Here is a 23,698-nt window from a genome sequence, read left to right on the forward strand (position 1 = left end):
AAATATTCACCTGCTGCCAGGATGGTAGGTATATAATGTTTGTGCAGGCATTCACTGGCTGCTAATGTAAGAAGCAGGTGACGAGTTTTTCTTTCCTCAACGCCTGGCTGCTATTACTTTACCATCTGTGGACTTAAATGTGCAAAATCACTCAGGACTTCTGTGTTTGATGGTACTTATCAAGGTCATGACCAAGCAGTGCCAGGGCCCAGCTGGTAGAGCTATTACCCTGTGTTGGTTTGAGGGGCAGGGGCTTTGCTGCCCAGCATGATGGTCTTTCTTCACCTAAGGAAACTGGAAGGTTAAACCCTGATGCTATAAAAATCTGTCAAGCAGGTAAAGATGCAAGAAGAGGATGCAGTGAAGACAAGGCTTACATGCATTGGGTACAACATTCTGCAAAAACCACAACTACACAGTTTCCTGCTTCGCAGGTCTGCAGGGACTTGCTGTAATCAGACCAGAAGATCAATCCTGCTTACCTGAAGTCAGTCCTCAAACCACCTGTCCTCAGCACAGCTGTTTCATTCGGGAGATGGACCCCTACGTCCTGCCCCCAATGCCCCATGCCACCTACTGTTGACAAAGGGGCTGCAACCTGCCCCTTAAAGTGGAGTTTCAGCATCTCCATCCTACAGGTTACAGGACACAAACACAACAATGCACCACACATCAGATATTCGTCAGTGCTGCTAGAAACGTTAAAGTGATGCCAGAAGCCCAGCACACAGGATACCAAAGAACATCCCAGGCTGTTCCTGCAGTGTCCTGAGTAAAGAGCAGCCTGAAGGGAGGTATTTCATTTGGCTCTTTCCAGCTGTGTAGTAATCAAGGCAAGCTAAGAAGTGCCACAGAGAGAAAATGAAACGCTGCTTGCGTCAGCTGAAGATGCTTAGTGTGCCTGAGTAGATTAGTTTTCTGTGGTGGTGACCCCCAGCCCAAGTGATCTGACCCAGTTAAGCTGCCATAACCCACTAAACGGCAAGTAGTCCAAAGTGAACTACCCTCTGTCTGGGAGCAAAGCTGCTCGCAGTCTTGTGCTGCTATCTGTAAGCACACCAGTGGTCAAAAAGCTGAGGACAAGGAGTAATTTATGTTTGAGCTGCCTCATATTCGAGCTTTGAGGATAAGCAGCCTAGACACGGTCTTATCATAAGAAATGCCACATCCAAGCATCAGTTGCTGCTGCACAAGGAGTTTTAAATTGTCTGTTTTTAACAGCAATGTACAGTGCCCTTCTGCTACAAAGCATAGGTAGCCCCATGATCTGGGAGTCAAAGCCAACCTGGCAGCAGAAGGATGAGACGGCAGCAGTAAGGCACTTCCCCCTGCCCTGCAACAGGGGAGCATCTGGCACCTGAATGGAGCGATGTGTGAGAAGCGCACCCATCAGAGCCTGGAAGAGGTTGATTAGGAAGTCTCCCTCCCAGCTCCACGTTTTAGGCCCAGTACTACCCCTGGCTTGCAGAATGACTTTGGCCAACTCCTGTCTTTCTCATCTCACTTTGCAGATGAACAAAAGCACTCATGTGAAGTACTAACGCTTGTAAATGTTATGACAGGATGATCTATAAAGTAGTTTTAAGTGCTAGCTGGGGGAAGGAAACGTAAGGAGAGAAAAGAAAGGAGAGCAGGAACACAAGCCGGAGCAGAAGAAACGTCACAGGGCTGGGGAAATGCTTTTCACCAGCTGCTGCGCATTATTTGCTCCGTGCATTCTTAACAACATTTCCCTCCAACAATAAACGTGACCTGTCTTCCTCAACAACAACAAATTAAATTAGCTACCCTGAAATAAGTCTCCAGGCTGGAATGCTTACGTTTCTGCATCACTGTTTCCTACAGCCTGCAGCCCCTGCGCCCGTACAGTCCAAGTTTTGACAGATGTCAGATTCACATGTGTGTCTATTTTATAACCACCCCGTCCTGGACAGTGCTACAAAAAGAACAGAGCAGTTGTTTACCTACTAGCAAATCACAGAAAAGTGACTGAGGCCAATGTTAAGACTGCCAAAATTCAAGTGAGTTTCCGCAAACGTTGAATTGTGCAGGACAGCTTTTCTGGGGCTGCGAGCTTCAGTGAGGACAGATAACCTGTGTCTGTCTGATTCTGCTGCTACTGACTCGATACAGAAGTTTTTCTTACATAGGTACGCAGCGTCCATCTTCCCAAGTACCTCACGTGATCTCATACAGAGATGATGTTGACATTGCTACCTTTCTGCCAGCTGTTCTCAGATGCAGACACTTTGGATCAGTCCTTCTGGTAAATGATATGGTTTTACTTCACACTCCTTGCTCCATGGTTGCACACCAGGCACCTTTACCCAGACGGGCCCATCTGAAGTGTGTGTGGACAGAGAATCGTCTTCTATAGCAGCTTGGAAACCCATGGGACTTCTGGAAATACCTCGAGATCTGCTGGGCCGTGATCCTTGCCAAAGGCACACTGAAGGCAGGTAGGGAAAGGCTGAATGCTCAGACCGGAGGGAAACAAGCTCATATAATACATTCATATGAGCATGCACTATGGGGGAAGTGAAGACTCCAACTGTACCTAATGACCTAATGAGCAAATCCAGATCTGATCCTCATGCCCCACGTGCAACAACCAACTCCTTCTGAGGATGAAGTACACCTTTGTTACCATTGTTCCTGCCCAACCCTGGCCCCTGTCTTAGCCTGGTGGTGGGACCAGCGTTCTGGCTCAGCATACTAATGCCCTGCCCGGGGTTGGCAGAGAAAGGCCACACTGTGCTTGCCATTGCAGCTGGGATGTGAGCACAATGAGCTTCCTGTTTGCAAGCTTGCTGACACTGGGGCTGATTTTCCTTCAGACTGAACGGGTGGGAATGGCTTCACACATGCAGCCTTTGGAAGGGGGAAGAGAGGGAGCTTAGATATTGCTTTTATATGGAGGAAAAAAGCCCTCCCTTCTCCTCACACACTTCAAAGCAGCACTGATGGGTGGGAATACCAGGTGCGAGTCTGCAGCACTGTGGAGCTCTGTCCTTCACCTCAGTCACCTCAGTGAGGACGTGGGAACTTTGGGCAGCTGTGGGCAGGCAGTTCGGGCTGTCTATGCAACAGAGCAAAGGTGTGCTGACACCAGAAGCAGGCAGGGTGCATCGCCTGTGCCCATTTAGCTATGGACTTTAGCTAAGGCTGGACTCAGCACCACAAGACCTGCTCTGCTTGCCTCCTCCCTACAGGGAACATTACTCACGCTCCAGTGCTGCCTGTTATCACCTGTAGAAAGCAGTGGTCGCACTCAGGAATGCAGAGAGTGGAGCAGGAGTGAGAACCTCACTAGTTCTGCCTGCCTGCAGTACAGCTGGGAGAGAGGAGTTCACCATTCCTGAGGGAGCCAGTGATAGGCTATTGGTTTTCTGCTTTTCCTGTTGCTCCTTTTCCTTCACAGGAGTAAGTGTTCAGTCCTCTCCACTGTAGGAGGAACCTGCCATCCATGGGTGACAGGCACACAACCATCCTGCTCTAGGCAAAGTGTTAGCTTCAGACAGGGTCACAGAGCACACTCACGCAAGGCATCACGTGGCCATCACATCAGAGCTTGCTGCAAGGTGAAGGAGCTCAACATGACTCAGTGCAGGAGGAAGAACAGCATCAAATCTCCAGGCAAGTGGGAAGGTGGGGTCATGTCCTGAATTTGGGCAAGGCCCACTGCCTCTTCTCACAAGAGAAAGAGACTTTCTGAACTGCATATGGGTGGAAGTTGCTACTAGGCTGAATTCTTCATTCTTTGAGGCAGAGGAAGGAGGGTCACCACCAGTGTGATGCTGGCTTTGTGCATCCATAGACTCACAGCACGCTTTCAGTTTGTACTTGACAAAATGTCTCTGAAGCTGCAGGTATACGCTGTGTGCACCAACTGGGAGAGAACTCCACGGCATGCGACGTGGCTTTCATTATCCTCACTGAAAGGACAACACAGCTGCTTCCTGTGTGTGACAAATGTGCTTCTTCCAGTCGGGGGTGGGGTGAAGAGAGGTGATCTGGAGATGCTGGCCAACTGTATGCACTGTGCAACATCTGGGCAAAGCCAAACAATCCAGCTGCCTTTGGCAAGGGAGAACCAAGGCTGTGCAGCTTGGGAACAGCGGGAGGGGCAGCTCTGCCTTCTGCAGGGTGGTCGAGCCAAGGCCTCCATACAAGTCCTTCCTCTCACTCCCTAAGTGCCAGATACATTTTCAGGACTGGAACAACTCAGGATACTTCCCTCCCTTGCGAAGGGATCTGCGTGTCTATTTTTCCATGTACACATACCCACTTACAAAAGGGAGGTATTTAGAGGAAAGTCTGTGACGGAGCCTGGATTTAATTAACATGTCAGGGCAATGAATCAAGCCAAAAGAGAGAACTGCCAGAGAACACAAATCTTTCCTCCCACTCCCCTTCAGCGGGAGGTGGCCGCTGCTGGACTCACCGGGGCAGCCCCAGCCACGTCACCCAGGACGGCAACCACTCGCTGTGCTCTGCGGCCTCGCTGCGCTCCCGGCCATCACACGTCCTCATCTCCAGGGCCTTGAGCACCACTGAAGAGCTGGTGTTTTTCAGCAGGGCCACAGCCTCGTTCCTGCTAACCCCGGTCAGGTCGATCCCGTTCACATTCAAGAGGATGTCACCTGTGATAAAAAGGGATGGTTGAAAAGACACTGCAGATGTTGCTAAGATACATCTCCATCGATAACAAGCAAAATCCAGAGCCAAGAGCTTGGAGAGGGACATCTCCCTCCAAATCTGGGGTGCTCCTGCTGCACCCAATCTGCATCCCTCATGCTGGCAGCCCCAGCACTGCTGAGAGAACCTCTCCTATAGTCTGCCCCAGGAGGCAAGCAGCACTGAAGGCTGCTCAAAACCTTGGAAGCCTACAGTACTGCTGTAACATCACATATTCATTTGTTTCTAATTTTATTGAATTAAGCAGGCTGGATTTTCCACGCTGGGTTGTCTGCTTCACCATGAATCTATCTTGTTTTATTTGTTTTTTTTTTTTATTTTTAAAAATGCACCCCACTGGGAGGCAGTTATTTCCCAGCAGGAGGGGAGGAGAAAAGCTGCCTGTTTGCTCCCGTTGTTGTCACACACATTGTGAGGAGAAGCTACAGTTCCTGCAAAAGGAGATCCCCACATAGGCTGGGGTGGGCTCTGGGGCTCAAAAAGACCCATTCTTTCCCTTGTTCTGAGTGCCCTGGTACCATGAGGAGCAGGGTAATCCCTTCTGTGCAGTCAGAAGTCCCCTGCAGCTTTGGGGCAGTGTGACGCACGTGAAGCTGAGAAGACATAGCAGAACAGTGGGATCTGTCACCATTCCTCTGCTCCCTACCAGTTCCTGCAAAAAAGACTGTAAAAATACTCCTCACCTTGTTCTGATGGCTTGTGCTCACGGAAGGGGAGAATCCACGAATACCTCCGGTTGCATCAAGAGCCAAATGGAGGTACAAAGCCAGTGTGTTTAGGCAAGATATTGAGCCACAAGGCATTAACATTGCTTCAAATATGATGGGAATTCTGCTCAGCTATCTCTCTTAGAGCTCATAAATTATATGACAAACAAGCTCAAAAATGTACATTAAAGAAAAAAACAACCAGCACTCATGAATGTTGCACAATGAAGATTTCAGCAATTAGGAGATAGTGGTGCAGGCTCATTTTTTTGTGTGTGAAAAATGATTGTTGCCTACCACAAGACGCCTACATTTCCCTCCACAGAGGTGGCTGCTGCTGTGAATTATTCCATTTTTGAGGGCTGCCTTGAGACCCTCTCATCTGCCACCTCCCAGCAGAAGCCTCTGTGAGAGCAGACAGTGTCAGGGCGTGATGCTTTTGCACTATTCCTGCTTTTCAAAGGAACCCTTTGAATTAAAGCAGGCTGTCAAGATCCCCATCATTTTACCCGTTTTTATCCTGCTGTCTCTGCTGATAACTCCTCCCGGTTCAACGCTTATCACGTAGATAGGCAAATCCCATTCTCTGTTCGTTGCTCCGCCTGCCACCGTCATTCCCAGTGATTCCGTGTGATCTTTCCGGACAGCCACCACCTTCTCGTGACAAGTGACAGTATGAAGAGTGCTCTGTGATGGCAAAAACAGCAACAGTAAACACGGTGAGCATGGAGACCCCCTGACAGCTTAAGCATTTTGTACTGAAGCAAGTATTCACTAGGAAACACTTAAGGAATACCAAAGGACTCGACAGCTGCCTGCCACGCTGGGGGATAGGCAAAAAGAGATACAGCCAAAATAACCCACACCTTAAAGTCAGACACAGCCCCCACTGAACTGAGAAGTGCTTTAGCCATGAAGCCACGAGGGGTAGGTCTTGGACATATGGAGTACAATTAAAAAGAAAATAAAAGGAAGAAAAGTTCTTGATGCTAAAATTGGCTAGAACCACCAATGTTCCTCACTTCTGTAACTATCAGGCTATGAAAAGCCCTGCCCCTCTTGCAGGAGCCCTCTTGGAGCTAGAATAGCTGCTAAATGTATTTCACATGTAACCCCCGCCCCCATCTCATTCACAAGCGTGACCTCACATTCATAATATGCAAAAATAATCTATAAATCTCATTTTAAAGCCACATTAATCTCCTCCAATCAATTTCAGATCCCACAAGGACATCCCACCTCCATTCTTGGGCCAGCAGTGCAGAAAGAGAAGCAGGCGGGCCTGTGGCTGCTCCTGCCACCACTGAGATGGAGGAAAGGATACAACAGCAATAGGGTTATATGGGAATAGGGAGGAAAAAGGGGACAGCCTGGGTGGGAATTCTGTGGTGTAGGGACAGCTATGTGGAGCGCTTGTTTATACACAGGGCTTCATCACTGGGGAAGCTGCAGACCCTTGGGAACAAAAAGGCAAAGAGTCTGGTGAAAAAGATCTCTTAATCACTGCAAGTAACAGCAATCTGAGGCAGCTGTTTGGACACACCACCTCTGCGTGCAGCACATGGGCACTGTGTCAGTCATTGGGTTTATGGCTGATAAGCCAGATAGGGCTCTATTTTTGAGGAATCAGCCTTTTCTAAGCAGCGCTGGCAAACAAATTGTCCTGTTACATTTCAGTGAAGAATCATAAAAGCAGTGGTAGTTGTATACTCAAGCACGTAGGATCAGTTTTCCTTTGAAGCTGCTCTATCCACACCTCCTTTCACATGGCTGCAGATAGAGAGGAATTAGGGTGGCTCAGTTGAGACCAAGGCAGTGATGAAAGTGAAGCAAAGCCTTTTTTAGTAAACACACATAGAGCTTTTCTGGAAGGACCACTGATAATGAGTAAACCAGTTGAAAGGAGGTGTTTATCAGCGACTGCATTTCAATGCATTCTCTTCCAAACAATTGTCCTCCTCTGTCATTTTGAAGTGACCTCAGAGGTCAGAAGAAAAAATATAACAGCTCATTTTCTCCTTTTTAAAAAATATTTGGGGGTATGTTTACTGTAAAATAAATATTTACAGCAGATTATCACAACACCAAAGCCATGATGCATGCCTTGAAGGCAAAGTACGCAGCTGTGGATGGAAGATGCACTTCACCTGAAGGCTAACCTGCTTGTAACTCCACAGAATGTCTCCTGCTCAAGCAATGGGGTGACTTAAATGCTGGGTGTTTAGCGAGAGAGGAGCCAGAGTTCAGTTCCAATTAAAAACAAGTGTTATTTAATTAATGGCAAAGCTCCCACTGACTTCAAAGAAATCAAATCTAGCCTATTTCTGCATTACAGCCCTGCTCAACAGCCTCTGCTGCACAAGAAAATGTTCCTGACATCTTCTGTTTTCTGAATCCAGGCAGAAGCCACAACTGTTTGTGCTGGGCACCCCCCCACACACACCCTGCAGACCAGAAAACAGCTTACAAGGCCCCAAGTCTCCCAGCACACTACACACAGCCCACCACTACCACTGCAAAAGGACGTAGCACTACATGCCATCCTCCCCTTTCTGGTGGCCAATTGCCATCACTATCAGCCCGAATGGTGAGTGAGCTGCCTTCTTGCTCTTTCCAGATGGATACAAACTGATGGGAGGAGGACAACAGCTTGGCCCAACGTGATTTCTCAGCCCTTGTATGAACAAGGTGGCTGCTGGAAGCTGGAGTTCACTCTTAGCACCAAATGCAAGGCTTACAAGTGCTTGCAGCCCATGTTTACATACATGAGAGCTGCTTCCCTCAAAGAGGGTGTTCCTGACCTGCTAATACTGCCTGCTAAGTTAAGCCCAGGGCAAAAAAATAAACAGCTAAAATTCATCAAAATTCAGGTCAGTTATCAATCCTTCTATCTATCACACATAACAAAGCAATCCCACTGATGGCAGCGGGTAGCAGATCCACCAAGCCACACACACACGTAGCAAACTCCCTTGACAGTAAACTGCAGCCAGTATGCACTGCACTGCCTTGTGTGTGAGCAGGAGCACATACTGCACTTGGACGCTGTTCAGACCCCAGGCCTGCAAGCATTAAGCCTGCACTAATGTCTCTAAAAAAAAATAACATTTTAAGCCTGCCAAAGCTTATAGTTTAAAGATCTTGTATTGCAAAATGATGCTCAGTTGAACCTTCAGCAAAAAAAGCAGGAGAAATTCAAACTGACATGCTTGTACTCTATAAAAGGGCAAATAACACTCCAGTAGTGATTGTATAATCCCAAAAGCCTGCAGTGTCTGAAGATAATTGTGTCCACTGGCTGTACTGATCTACAGATCTATTGCCAGAGCATCTTCTCTGAGACAGGCTCTTCACTGCCAGCAAAGAGATGAAGGGAGGTGGTAGTAGCTCAAGGTTTTGTTTCATGGCCCTGATCTTCCCTGGACAGTGTCCCAGCAGTGGCACTGGGCAGAAGCCCACAGCAGCCCACTCATGCCCCAGGGGAGCACACATCTCTTGAGGCCAACTGGAAATCCACTCACAAGCTATGGCCTATTCAACAAAAGATGACTTTTTTTAGCCTTAGAAGGACATATGCAAGGTCAGCACTGACCTGCCAAGTTCATAGATCCCCCACATAATGTCAAATTTACCAGTTTTTGTCTAATACATAATGTTGAATTTACCAGTTTTTGTCTAATACCTTGATATAGGAAGAGAAAATGGGGATTTAGGGCAGTGTATGAAAAACAAACAGCGCAGTCCCGCATGGTACCAATTAATCAGATCTCTATGGTAGAGCTAGCAGGTGCTCTGAGCATCACTAGAAATCATATAGCAGCAACATGAGATAATTGCTGTCCTACTGATATCTCCCTAAGGAAAGCATTACTTCATTAGTAAGTAATGTTTTGCAGATGCATGATTAGTTGGGCACTACTGCTACTGGCTAGTGGCTACCAGGAATCCACTGCTCCATGATTAACTCCTGTTGATCCTTACCACGAGCTAGGATTGAAACTTCACAGAAAATGAAACTAACAACAAAACCAGCTCCAGCTCCACACCTATCACACCACTGCCCCACCATCCTCCTTCACCTTCTCTTCCCCTTCTCACCCCAAACCAAGTGAGCAAAAAAACACTTCCTAGAGAACAAATGATAAGGAGCACAGTTTTACATTTCAATTGCAGAATTAGACATGACACTACTGATGACAGGATCCAGAAAGGCTACCCTGAGACCCCCAGATGTCAGCCACCCCGAGGTCCCCTTTCCAAAGCACAGCAGAACAGATATGTCCTCACCTTACTGGCATTGATCCTCTCAGCAGGACAGGGCTGGGGGCTGCTGCTGTAACTCCATCCTGTCTCCTGCAAGATGTCAGGGGGCTGCTGCCTAGTCTGCCGTGATACCACAAAGTGGACATGCCGCTCGCTGGCCTAAGAGGAAGCACAGGGTGAATCCCATCACTCTGCTGCAATGACCCAGAAGAAGCTGAGCAGAGAGGAGTCACAAAACATAGATCCCATTTAAGCTCAGTTTGGATTTCCCTCCATAGCAGCTGCATTAATTTGAAGAAGCAGTATCAGTTCAAGTCATACAAGTTTGCTGCCAACTACCTAAAACTTGAAAATTTAATGTTAATGCTCAAAAAAATCTTTCTGTCTGCCCTAAATCTGGCTGCAAGTAATGACCTGACCTATGATAATGCAATCACTGTTCACTTCTTGTGTCCTCCTGCACACAGCAGGGCAGACCAGCAATGTGCCTGCTGCAGGAGAGACACCCCACAATTAATGCTATAACAAGGAGCATACTGCAGCTTAGGCTGGTGAGGGTGGAGAGTAACAGCACAACGAAGTCCACCTGTGTATAACAAGCACAGCAGATGTAAGGCAGATTGAAGAAAGGGATGTGTCACCACTTGGAGAGGTAAAATCCTAGTGTGCCAGAACACAGAAAAAGAGAATAAAAAGGCAGAAGCAAGTGCATAGAGTAACAGCACTTGGGTTGGGAAACCAGCTCAAGCTCTCGCTCTAGGAACAGGAGCTATAAAAGCAATTAACCCAAAATAAGCTCAGAATGCTTCTGCAAACAGTCATGTTCCCTGCAGAGCCTCATTGTTTTAAGGTGCTCCATGTTTACCTGGTATTGGCTTTACTGATTTTGTGTACAGGTGATTCTTTTCTATCATTGACCCAGCTGAAGAGAATCACAGAATCACAGAATTACCCAGGTTGGAAAAGACCTTGAAGATCATCAAGTCCAACCGCAGCCTAACCAGTACCCCATCTCTAAAAAAACCTCTGCTAAATCATATCCCTGAGTACCACATCCAAACGGCTCTTTAACACATTAGAAATGTAGGAATAGCCTGAAAGCTCTAGGAGCATACCCAGAATATAAAAGAAATCTGTCCTCTCTCTAGATTAAAGGCCTGTAGGAGCAGCTCTCAAGAGCTGGGTCCGGAGGGAGTCCTGTCTTCTTGTGCATGGGTTGTTATCAACGATCTAATTTGGAAACCCCGTCAAGCATCTCTGAAGCTCCTGAGGTGCCACATTTCCAGTGCTTGCTACCTCCTGCTCTCTGGGTGGAGCTCCAAGGAAAGCTGCCACTGAATAAGCGGCTGGAAACCAACCCCAGATCCAGTTGCAGTACTGAAATCAAAACTCTCATGGACAACCAAGAGAAGCCTGGGGAGGCTCCTGGGATTTGCATTTTTATAGTTCAGTTTGCCTTTCCTGCAGCTGGATTCAGTGATATTAACTGAGAACTATTTATATATATATATATATTTATTATATATTTATATATATTTATATATTAACTGAACTAAATTGGGGGATGCTAGGTTTCAAACTAGCAATCTCCACAGCTTCATAGTATATCATTTGGTACACACCTACATATGTTAGAATAACTTCTTAGGTATTTTTGCTGGGTTTATTGTTACCAAACAGTTTTACCAGTACCCTTGGGTACTCATCTGGCACTCAGAAGTAGGCTTCTGTCTCTTGGGAGAAAGGAAACTACCCCAGGGTCTCTAGTTTGTAGGATACTCCAAAACGTAGCTGAACAACACACTACCAAATCTCCTATGGGCATATGACCCCATAAAAATACAGTTTTCTTTAAAACAAACAACTTCAGTTTATGCAGCTTCTGTTTAAAGCTCATCTGCTGCCACATGGTTAGTCTCAAAGTTGGTTATTTAGAGGAGGGTTGTAAACGTGACTAATTCTCTGAGGACCGACTAACAGAAGTTCAACAAGAGTATTGCAATGTCACATTTGTCTCCAGGTCAGTCAAGATGAGTAATTTCTCAGAAGTCCAGACCAGAGTGTTCTGAAGAGTTATCCAAACAAGATGGTTAGCTTTTGTATTTACATACTTCCATATACAAACCCACTACTGTTTCTACTGATTAGAATATTAATTGCTGCTTCATCCTGAGCTCTCCCTCCTTCCTTCCCCTTTACTGCTTGGTTTACCCAGTTCCTTCTCTGCTCTTCATAGTGAAGCAAGAACTAAAGAAGTAAGGTTTGCTTTGAGTCTGAATACAAGTAAGAATGGAAAAAATCTACTAGAATGAAAATCTGTCTTATGGTCAAAGCAAATCAAACACAGGCTGGGGAATGCTCTGCAAAGCTTTGGCCTATAATCCTCTAAAGGTCACTTCTGTGCCAGGTTGATTCTGCTGCTGCTTTTGGCAGGTATTTCCCTGGGATAGGGAAAGCATCCTGAAACACCTCCAGTTACCTGTACTGTGTGACACCCAGTGCTGCTGGAGGTGCAGTGTTCAAACACAACAGCAGCCAAAAGAGCTGCTTGCACTGAGGGGCTGCAAAGAAACACCTCTGAACAAAGATGGCTGCATCCAAGCAGGCAGGGAGGCAGGGATACAGTGACAGCTTCCAAGCAGTCACTTGGGAACAAGGCAGCCATGCAGCCTGGCCCAACCGAGCAGATAGGGCTGATGTCCTCACACAACTGCCCACTCTTCTGGTACCTTGATCATTTTCATGTCACACCCACATGAAACAGATGTGGGACATCACGTTATTTAGATCAAAAAGTGCCACATCTGACACAAGACTGTGACTAAAGATGATGTGGCAGACGGAGAGCAGCAAGATCCCAAGTGTTACGACGTGCGTACATTCTTAATTAGCAGGTACATGTTATCTTCATTTCAGTTCTTGTGACTGAGCTTCTAAACAGGCTGACACCTAATCTCCTGATTAACAACCGCTTTGCATATGCTGATGTATATAATCACTACAGACCAGGAGAATCAGATTTTTCTCAATTATTCATTGTTTAGTGGTCAAAACTAATCAGACCCTGCAGAACCCTAAAGTTTTCCCAGCTGTACTTGGCATAATAAACCACTACCACCTTTTATCATATCAGTGAACGTTCATTCTGATTTCAAAGGAGCCAATCATGTCTTAGAAGCATGTAGCACTGTTAATTTGAAGACCTCAGTGTGCAGAGTGATACGCTCTGAGATCTCAGCTGACAGGGTTCTGTCAAGAAATGGGAGGACAAAGTAAAACATGCCATGAAGGAAGCAAATGTAAAACATTTGTGGCCTCAGTATAATGGTTTTTCTCTGGCATAGCATGGAAACAGGAAAGGCAAATGATAATTGATGAATAAACATGGCAAAAAGAGACAAAGGATCCAGGAATTTTGTGTTAGACAAATGTGATTCATAGAGCTCACATCAGCGCAATCCTGGCTGTTTGGAAACCTGAGTCTCCCCTTTGATGGGCATGTTGTTTAAATTCCCAGAGACTGGTATGCATTTCAAGCATTATTATAAATAACATCCACTCTTTGGAACCCAATAAGAACTTGGGTAGTGTTTTCAAACGCTTGTGTGTGAATGGTCTCATTGAGTCATTTTTTCCATTTCATCTCAAGACTACATGTGTTTTTTGCTTATGAGGCACTGTTGCCTTGTTTTGTAGCCATAAAGAACTGTTCCAAGAATACCAATTTTTAGAAAGGTTTTCATTCCCGACTTTGTTCCCCTCGGAGAATTTAACATCCCCCAACTGCTGCCTTCTGCTCCCAGTTAGTGATCTACATAACGTAATCCAGAAAGATGCTGGACCAGAATTTCAACAACTGGCGTTATGCAAAAGGATGCGGTTTTGCTTCCCAGGCAGGACATGCCTGCTCGGGATGAGTGGGAGGCCCTGCTCTCAGCATGAAGACAAGCTAATGGCTTTATCTTTACCTATGCCATAAACTTTTCAATGAAAGTCTGCCACAGCCATCTGTGAATCCATGCTAAAGGGGGAATACTTGCCGTAAAATGCATTGCGGTTAAAGATTCTTTCAGCCAGACTTGCGTTACCCTGATTATACCCCCCTGAAATGTGGAGTATCCAGCCTGATTCAAGATCGTCATATTCAGGTACGTGAAATTCTTCAATATGTGAACGTCATGCATCCCTTTAAATGAAATGTAAAGTTGCACAAGTACAGCGACTACTATAAATAAGAAAGAAAAGCAACAAAAGATCCTTGGCTTTGCTTTTTATGTTGAAGTTTTCTAAAAAGTAGGCTGTAAAGAAATAAATTCAGTGAAAATGGTTCTGGAGGGGAAGTTAGGCAGAAGTTCACTGATTCCGTAGCTGAGAAAGACAGTGACACTTTTGTGCCAAGGCTGTTAAGTGCACCAGAGAGGCACCCCTTTGGTTCACCATAAGAGTCTAAATTGAGATTTATAACAACTGCAGAACAAGATCCTTATTTTTCATTCCCAAAATATCTGAATTAATGCTGGATTTAGGCAAGAAATATCCACAAGGTATATGGAGTCCATTCAGTTGTATGACATGCCTGAAGGAAATCACCTATGCTGGGATGCTCATGCCAAAACATTTTAGTGGCTGCCTTAGACATCTCTAGTTTGTTCCCATCTTTCCTGGAGGGAGTCAGGACCCTGCTGGACTCTGTGACACTGGAGCACAGGCTGGTTTGCACTTTGGCAGATAGAGAGTATATCATAGATTCATGTAATCGTAGAATGGTTTGAATTGGAAGGGACCTTAAAGCCCACCCAATTCCAATCCCTTGCCATTGGTAGGGCTGCCACCCACCAACTCAGACTGCCCAGGGACCCATCCAACCTGACCTTGAAGGCCTCCAGAGATGGAGCATCCGCAGAGTTTCTGGGCAGCCTGTCTGCCTCAACACCCTCTGAGTAAAGGAAATGGAGATTTATGTTCACTTATTTCTTGTAACAAAGCCCTGAAGTGAGCTGACTGCAGGAGGCATAATGTGGAGGTACATGCACATATCCACCCTTGTGCCCACAGTGACACCAGGGAGATTTCAGAGGTACCAGTTCTCACCCTTGATGGGAAGGGAAGTTTGCCACATCTTCCGTCCCCTTAATGCACATCTATTAATCTTGTGCCCAGCACCATTACTATGGATGGTGAAATTGCATCACTTGGCTATTACCAAGTGCAGAAACAGTGCCCAAAGCCATGGTGACAGACCTGGATCAGCTGGGCTGCACTCTCCGGGCTGCCGTACCGATGGTCATGCCCATTAATGGCCAGAACCCGGTCGTTCTCCTGCAGCTGGCCATCACGGGCTGCCACTCCTCCATCCAGCAGGTTGAAGATGAACACACCGGGTTCGTCGGCCCTGCGAACCAGCTTTATCCCTAGCTGCTCGTCGGGGCTGCTTTTGTTCAGAATGACATGGAAGCTGTCATCCCTGATGCAGTGAGTGTCGAGGCTGAGCCCGCTGCTTCGGCACCGGTACCGCTGCTCCCTGAGCACCGTGAGCCGCAGCACATGGCAGGGCTGCTTCAGGATGGACAGGGCGTAGTGGTGAGGCACGTTTTTGATGTCCATGCCGTTCACCTGGAAGAGAGAGCTGCAAATCAGTGGCAGAAAGGCAATTCAATTTGAATTGACATGGAGGCAGCTGCTCTGTTTACACAGATGTCTTCACATGAGGTGGCATGCGCTGCTCCTAACAGCGTGGTGCAGCAGGCCAAATCTGTGTGCAAAAGAGTCCTTCCTCCACAGAAAGGACGCTCTGTACAGACACTTTCTGCCTTTTTCCCCCCCTTCTCTCAGCTCGGATAGTCTCCAGACAGAACTGTTATTTCTCAACTTTATTATTGCTCTCCCCCAAGCTCCAATATCCTTTCATATATCTTGGTTTTATTCCACTAGCTTCTGATTTCAGATCACCTTGCCAAACCTTCCTTCCACTCCCACCACTTTCCAGTTGTTTCTCTTCATTATCTCTCAGCTGTTATAGTAACAGAAAGAAAAAAAGAAGTGCCCCACTAATGAACCTCTAATTAAAATGGAGAAAAGAGCCTCCAGCAGAAGGTCAGAAGTGCTGGGTATTTAGCAGGGATTCATGCTTAGAAACCACACTGAAATATCAGGCTTTTTGTGTTTTGTTTTCCAGGTAGGATTTACCAAAGATTTGCCTTTCTTCAAGTACTGAAACATTACTGTAACGTAGCACCCTTTCAGAGCTCCAAATCAACGGGGCTGCTGAGAGCCATTCTTGTTCGTTGCTGGAGCCACTGCTCACAAGATACATGATTTTTAACCATCTGTTCTAATTCTTGCTCATCTGTTACACATTTCTCTAGAAGCAGAAGTAGCAGCCAATGGCTAACACCTGAGTGCTGTTCATTTGTTTGTTCCTAGAGATTTCACCCATGGCTGCTGATGGGGCAGCTCTCACAGATCAGAGCAGACAGTGCCTCATGCTGTACGGTGCTGATGCACACAGCACATAAGCTGACCAGGCCCCTGTCACCTCCTCTGGTGGAAGTGCGATTTGAGGCAATGGAAACTGCACTAAGTGAGATTCAAATTCACAGCTCAGTAGAAAAAAAAACACAACACAAAAACAAACAAACAAACAAAAGTAGGTCAAAAAAGCCCTGCTCCTACTTTCAGAAGAAAACATTTATTCTGGTGGGTCAGACATGCCAACTTCATCCTGCAATGCATTTTGGATCTACCATGCTTGGCTAGAAAGCAGAGAAGCCTGATCACTGAGTGGGAAATGCAAACAAATATGAGTTATGAAAACAACTGAGATGAATGAAATCATCACAGCATGCAGAGGAACCAGACTTCTTCTTGCACGTATTATTCCATCCACACACAGAGGCAGCATTGCAAATCTCACAATCAATTTATACTGACTCTTTGTTAGGATATAATTTTATCTCGTACTCCCACAGTACTGTACCTTTAGTATCATGTCTCCAGGCAGCAATCTTCCATCTCTGGCAATTACTCCGTCTCTATAAATATGCTGTATAATAATGTGAACCAAAGGAGTCTCACTGCCTCCCACAATCCTAATGGCCAGGTTCTCATGGGGATCAGTTCGGTTGATCTTAATGCAGGTGATTTCACCATCTGGAATCAGGTGATACAATCTGGGAAAACCTGGAAAGGTACATCGTAAGGTATTTATATGACATCTTGGCTTTGCTTCATAAAAACATGCGCCATACCACTTCAAGTACCTGTCAGTTACCCAAACTGGGTTTTATGCATTGATATGATATATACTGTGTGTGGAGCAAAGGAAATGTGTGTTTGCTTTAGTGAACTTGAAGGGATAGTTTTTAATGAATATATTCAAGCTTCCTTTCTACTTTTTCCCCCCTCGAAACACAGCCTCAAACACTTGATAGAATCCAGACAGATGAAATGAGCTTAAGAAAAAAAAAACAGTTATGTGTGCTAATATTTTAAGGGAACAAAATATGTTTTTAGCCACCAGAGACCCCTCTGAACCAGGTCACAGCTCCTCACAGGCCTTAGGGAATATGGGCATAGACAAGCCAACAAACCTTGGTGGTCTGTGCTGCTGACTTTCCTCACTGCTTGCATCCAAGACTTGTAACAGCCATGGAAGCTTTTATTATTATTATTATTATTATTATTATTATTATTATTATTATTATTATTATTATTATTATTATTATTATTATTATTAATTTTATTACCTTGAGCTTACAGAAAGGCAAAATTTCTTTGCCAGTCCAAAGCAAACAGCAGTTTCCCTACCACATCATCCTCTTTACATCACCCTGGAAGACTAGGAAGCAGGAATATCTGGCTATTACTGCAAAGGATCTGTATGAAAACCAGTGTATGTTAAGAAAGGGGAATTTACATTCAGGTAGATAGATCTTCAAAGAGGTACACAGGCAACAGTATTGCTGCTGGCCAGGCAACCCTAGTGGATCTAACACAGACTTATCCTAAACCTTCTTAAGAAATGTGAGTTCAAATGAGCACGCATCTGCTGCCATTGATGCAGGAGGTGACATTTCCACAGTATTGCCCACAGCCTCGAATAAACCCATACAGACCGAGTGGCATTTTCACAGATCTGTCCTGTGCTTAACCCAGACACCTCAACACTGTGCTGAACTGGACTCTTCATGCACGAAGGATGAGCCACTCTACTCTCAGAAGCAGTCAGCTCCCCTGCACGAATCTATTTTCCCAAGATTTCTCACATTTTGTGAACCTGTGTGGTAGAAGGGAATGATGCTGACTGCTCATCTGCCAGGGAAGATCTTTGCTGGCACTGGCAATCTGAGTGTGAGGAAGAAGGACCAACTGTATGCAGGGATCCTGTTTTTCATTTAGAATGTACTAGAGGACTGTGTACTATTCCAAGCCCTACTTTTCAGCTGGCATATTTGTCTTGTATTGGGCAATTAAAAACTCAACATTGAGTAAAGTTCACTACTGAGCTGTCTAGTATAGGCACATCAGTCCTTAAGTGTCTTGTGCCCCCCATACGTGATGGAAAGCTTTTGAATTTCTAGTATTAGAGTTCATATCTATGTGAAAACCTGTATGAAAAATGAAATGCTAATGTTTTTTCAATAGTCTATTTCAGAAATGAAATTACAGCAATTGCAATTGAACAGCAGAAAACTGTTAAATGAAAATTAATAGAGCAGTATCAGCGATAGAATAAGTATTTCCTACTAGAGAATTATCAGGCAACAAACCAGAAAGGCACCGAAAGTTCCTAGGAGAGATCCAGGGGAAAGAAAGAGCAGGAAAACAAAACCATTAGTAGATACCACGATGAATCCCTTACCACTTCTTGATCTTCAGAAATGGGAAGCTGTCTTCCTCCACGTCTGTAAAAAGCACCTACTGGTTGCACAGACTTTGACTTTTTGATTTTATACAGAGTTGACAGGCAGTGAAAATCTATCTAGGTAATTACACAGCCGTACTCAACCTAATATCCAATGCTCACTTAATTACTCTCTTGTAGTGATTTCTGCAGCTGTACTGATTTGCTTCAGAGTTGCACACAACTTTAAAGTATCAGAACAGGAAGGTGCGTTGTGCACCTTGTGTGTAAACTTCTATACTTTCTGAACATTATCTGCCCAGTTTGTAGTTTGATTCCTCCTTGTCTGAAGGTGGACTCATGCCATCAAAAGGCAGGCCTCTATCCCAAATGCCTAATTTTCTCCTCCCAAAGGAGCTGCTGAACTCCCTTCAATGCTATATAAGACAAACCCAATTAAGTGATGGCTCAACGAGGTGCTTAAGGCCAGATGACACAAGTACTCTTCAAAAATCACTGAAGGCTTTGTCCCCATGCATGTTTTATACTCTCAGGGTAGCTCTAAGGGTTTACATAAGTAAACTACAAATAATAACCTAGCCCCTCAAGTATTCTTCTCTGTTTGAAAATGGAAGAAGTAAATATTTCTATATATTTTGCAAGCTTACCTGCTGTAGGGAACCTGCTCTGGCAGGGGGGTTGGACTCGATGATCTCTAGAGGTCCCTTCCAACCCCTATGATTCTGTGATTGCAATCCCTGTCTGCTCTTCTCTGCTCTTAACAGTCCTCTAGAAGAACTGCTCCCACTTCCGGCTGCATGATGATTCAGCTCAGGTTGTAACAAATAGCACTTTTTGGCTTAGGCACTCATTCTCCTATACTTCAATCTTTTTTTTTCTAAAGGAATTAGGTATTTCTTGACTACAGAGAGCAGATTGAACAAGCTGCTGATACACTCCTGTTATATCAGTCTCTAACTAACCCAGAAAAAAACCAGAGCAATGTGGCAGTGAACAGGACCCATCACATACGTAAGATACTTACATATGTTCTTTTGCTTCTTTGGCTCAGAGATATGATATAGCAGAGGGTTGTTAGAGTTAGGGTACTATGGTTAGACTGTGGTTGGACTTGATGATCTTCAAGGTCTTTTCCAACCTGGGTAATTCTATGATTCTATGATTCTTGAGCAATGCTTTAACTGGTTTAGTAAGTACTGCAGTGGCATTTGGCTTATTTTCAATATGACTTTACGTAGACCCATTGAAAGAATTTCTAATAACTGATTTCCTTCTCAAGCGTGCAGTCTTTGACAAAACAAATCCTCCCACAGCATTTTTCTTGCCAGTGTGCAAATCACCAGGTTCCTCTTTTCATAGGATATACTGCTTCACCTCCTAGGTTTGATTTATTTGTTTTCTTTATTGAATAGAATTAGCAAATTGTACCTTTTTCTTCTCAGACGAGTCAAACATCAAAATAACTGGATGACCACTTAATTTCTGATATCTTCATTATAGATTTGCCTCTTATTTTCCACCCAGACACACACATGGATGTTTGCAGAATCAACAGTTTAGATTACCATGAGAAAAAGGCAATTGACTGTTTTAAAAACGATGTTTGAAAAACTGAATGTATAAAATACACACATACAAATGTTTTGGATAATGAAATTTGAGATAGCTTTTCCATCAAACACTCTGCATATATTGCATGGAAGCTCACTAAAACCTACCTTGCCTGTTTGAAGAAAATGCTGCACTTGGAAACAAAGTCTTTGACCTGACATTTTGTAACGCATGCACTGTCCCCAGAAGAGATGAGCCCTGTTCCAGCACCTGGTTACCCACAGCAAAAGGGAACTCAGCAGGTCTCACCAAATGTGAGGGATCCGGCTGGGCTAAGAGCTTGCACCACTCACATGCATGCACCCTACTGTGGGGCTGGACCCCATTTTCCAACCCTTTCTTTCCAGCTCTCAATTAAAGTTCTTAGTTCCCTTTGACCAGGTTTTCCAGAGCAGGAAAACCCTGGAGTATTGCATACCTTTCTTTACCATTTTATATTTCCAGTCCTTAAATAATGAAGCGCTGCTGAATCTAGAAAGAAGTAAATTTTCTGTCTTGTTTTTGGTGACTCTTGCAGGTCTTTCCACCGAGTGTTGTGTTTTTGTTGCAGGGATTGGTATGGAGCATTCTGAATCTGTCAATAATAACAAAATGTCATCTGCATTCAGAAATATTCTCTGTGCTTTTTCCACAGGCAATATTTTCCTTATATTAGAGTGAAATTTTATCAGTATTTCCATCAGAGTAACAAATAACATAGGAGAGGCCAGCTTTACCCATTAAATTCTGCTTGTCTGATAATACACAGGACACCACACAATTATTAGTACATTAGCAGTGAGACTGTAATAGGCACTTTTAAGTATACTTAATATTTTAGCCCCACAGTTTACAGTTCTTAATGTTAAGTGTTCCTCCAGGTCTTGGGTTTCAGCTGATTTCTACATGCACTGTGCTCCTTCTGAAAGTGTCATCAGAACAACAGCTGCCTCCATCCCTACAGCTCTGCTCAGTGTGTCTGCTATGACACTTGACTCCAGAACAATCCAAGGTCACTGTGAGCACAATTTCTGCCTCGCGTTGCCAGTCCTTGCCCAGACCAGAAGGTCTGGCTGATGGAAAGTGCTGGCTGGAGTCCCCAGAGCTTTGTGTGCCTACAGCCCACCTCCCTGAATCCATATATCTGCAGGGATAGCAAGCATTCAAGCACCTGGTCATCACAATTTAAATGGAAAAGGCATAAACTATTATTGGAAAAAATATGCATGTCTGTGAGCATCACTTGAATCAGTGTGGGGCTTTGTTCCACAACTCTTCCTTTCCAATAAATTTCCAGTTAGCATTTCATTCTCCCAATGGCTTGCCATCATTCTGAGAACAGCAGTGTTATTCATTCCATTAATTCTCCAGGGATGCTGGTCCGACACAAAGGGCAGGTAGAAGGCAATGCCAACTGCAGTGTCTTTCATTTTTTCTGGATATTCCTCTTACTGAAAGAACTAAAATGAAATTGTCACAGAGTTGTCTCAAGAATTGTGGCTGTCTGATTTACATCAGGAAAAGTTTGTCAGTTCACCTATCAGCAATGGAGGAAACACTACAGAGCCAGTGTCATCCATTTGAATACTGTCCAGCTCACCATCCTGGGGGCAGAGTGCTTTCAACCAGTTGTGTAATATTTCTAGCAGCCATTTGAGGAAACTGGAACTGCAATTGAATCAAATTTGGGAAAACAGGAACAGAGCTAATGTAGCCTTCCTAGAGTGAAAGTTGAGCTGATGCTGTCTTGTCCTGGGGCTGGGAAAGTCACTTTGTTTTCTTCACTTAAGAAGTCTTACTGCCACGGAATGGCTGAAAAAGACCTGGCACCTACAGCATTTTGCATTTTACTTACCTCCTTTTTCTTCACGTGCCTTTCCAAAACACCAAAGTATTTATAATATCTATCTTGCACATGCATATGCATATATATGTAGACATACACACACAGAAAACACAGCTGGGTTCCAACTGAACAGCAGGAGGGAGGTACACCCACACAACAGCAGTCTGCTCTGTGAGCCTGCCAGTGCTGCCAGGGCTGCCTTGGTCTTGACTGCTGCAAAGCAATAACAGATGTAGCACCGTACCAGCCCTGGGACTAAGAAGAATTAGGCTGACTTTGAACGGCATTTGACATCCTCAAGCAATCATAAATTCAATTTATTTTACAATGACTTGACTGCAAAATGGAACCGATGATTGATTTTGAAAACCAGCAGTATAGCTCCCTTTTACACTAAAGAGGGTTTTGCAATTGCATTCTCAAATTTTTTCCTCCTAAAGAGTTAGCTGGTTTACAACTTGTATTTGTAGATCAGCGTGAGTAAAGAGTGTATATATATAATCTTTCTTGGAAGTGAATTTAAAGTGTGATGCCAGACAAGGGGAACAGTGATACAAATAAGCATGGCAAAACCAGAGCAGTCTTTGCTCGGAGATATTTTATCATTTAACTAGATTGTCAAGGTCATTTACACTACTAGATCAAGTCAGAAGATATCACATCTTAAATGCATCACTGCCGGAAGGGTGTCCCTGTCACTGTCCCTCACTTCTTAGAATGAAACAATCTCTTTCAAACTTCCCTAACCTCTACTTCAGACCTGGGAAGCCATACACAACACTACACCATACTACAACACTACCACCATGAATGCCATTATTCTCTGGTTATTTACAAATGATCAGGTTTAAAAATTTAATTAAAAATGAGAAAATCTTAAGCCCTTCTCCACCTAAACATTTTCTTTTCACTGCTCACACTTTTAACATGCTCTTTTGGTTGGACAGTGAACACTCTTCTACTGAAAATATCACTATAGGCAGAGAAACAAAGCAAGTCTGGATGACTTAAATCCAAAACATGTCTATAAAAATCAAACCATGGGCAGCAAATGGAAATCATGAAGTCATTTTCACAGCAAAGGACTCATACCAGCTGCAGGTGTAAGACAGCACTAGACTGTAACTATTCTCCTGCTGTAATTACATTAGAAACACAGTATAGATATCATATTTTTCAGTGTCCTGGGCTAGCAAAGGAGTTTTCCAAATCCCGTACTACATTCATCTTTTAGGTTAAGTCCAATCATGGTTTTGTGGATGCTGTCCCTCCCCTGTCAGGAATGACTTTCGCCTTGCATCCCTGCAGGGATACTGCAGTTGAGCACAGGCCCAGTGGAGATACCAGCTTCATATTAGAGGCACTTCCACATGCTGCAGCGGGCAAAAAATCAATGTGGCAGCAGAAATCCAAGGCTGCTGCTGCTTTTGGGGACAACACACAGGTACACATTACAGTTTTTGCTTTCACAGTTCTTTTGAACAAAATAGAGGCAAAATGCAATAAACAGAGATACCTGAACCGAGATGACGAAAGTCTAAAAATGGGGGACAGGCAGACTTGTATTAAATAACTGCAGAGCAGACTGCAGCTATCCTTTACTGGTGAACTGCTCTGACCAGGAGTCCAACTGCAGACTGCCTGGAACGAGAGGGTTTTAAAAATCCAGGAATAGAATAAAACATACAGAACTGGAGGAGAAAGCAAGTACCCAGCTGGCAGGATGATGAT

General features: G+C 44.6%; 1 protein-coding gene across 2 annotated transcripts in view; it reads right to left on the bottom strand.

Annotated features, from left to right (window-relative positions):
• Positions 1 to 23,698, bottom strand: part of LNX1 (ligand of numb-protein X 1) — a 57,908-nt gene that overhangs the window by 3,429 nt on the left and 30,781 nt on the right. For both annotated transcript variants that reach the window (XM_072333972.1, XM_072333973.1), the window contains exons 4-8: positions 16,645 to 16,847; positions 14,910 to 15,281; positions 9,693 to 9,827; positions 5,915 to 6,092; positions 4,445 to 4,643 (exon numbers count right to left, since the gene is read on the bottom strand). In XM_072333972.1, coding sequence (XP_072190073.1) covers positions 4,445 to 4,643; positions 5,915 to 6,092; positions 9,693 to 9,827; positions 14,910 to 15,281; positions 16,645 to 16,847 — 1,087 coding nt within the window. The remainder of the gene's footprint in view (positions 1 to 4,444; positions 4,644 to 5,914; positions 6,093 to 9,692; positions 9,828 to 14,909; positions 15,282 to 16,644; positions 16,848 to 23,698) is intronic.

Source organism: Excalfactoria chinensis, chromosome 4 (assembly GCF_039878825.1).
Source record: "Excalfactoria chinensis isolate bCotChi1 chromosome 4, bCotChi1.hap2, whole genome shotgun sequence".
Lineage (NCBI taxonomy): Eukaryota > Metazoa > Chordata > Aves > Galliformes > Phasianidae > Excalfactoria > Excalfactoria chinensis.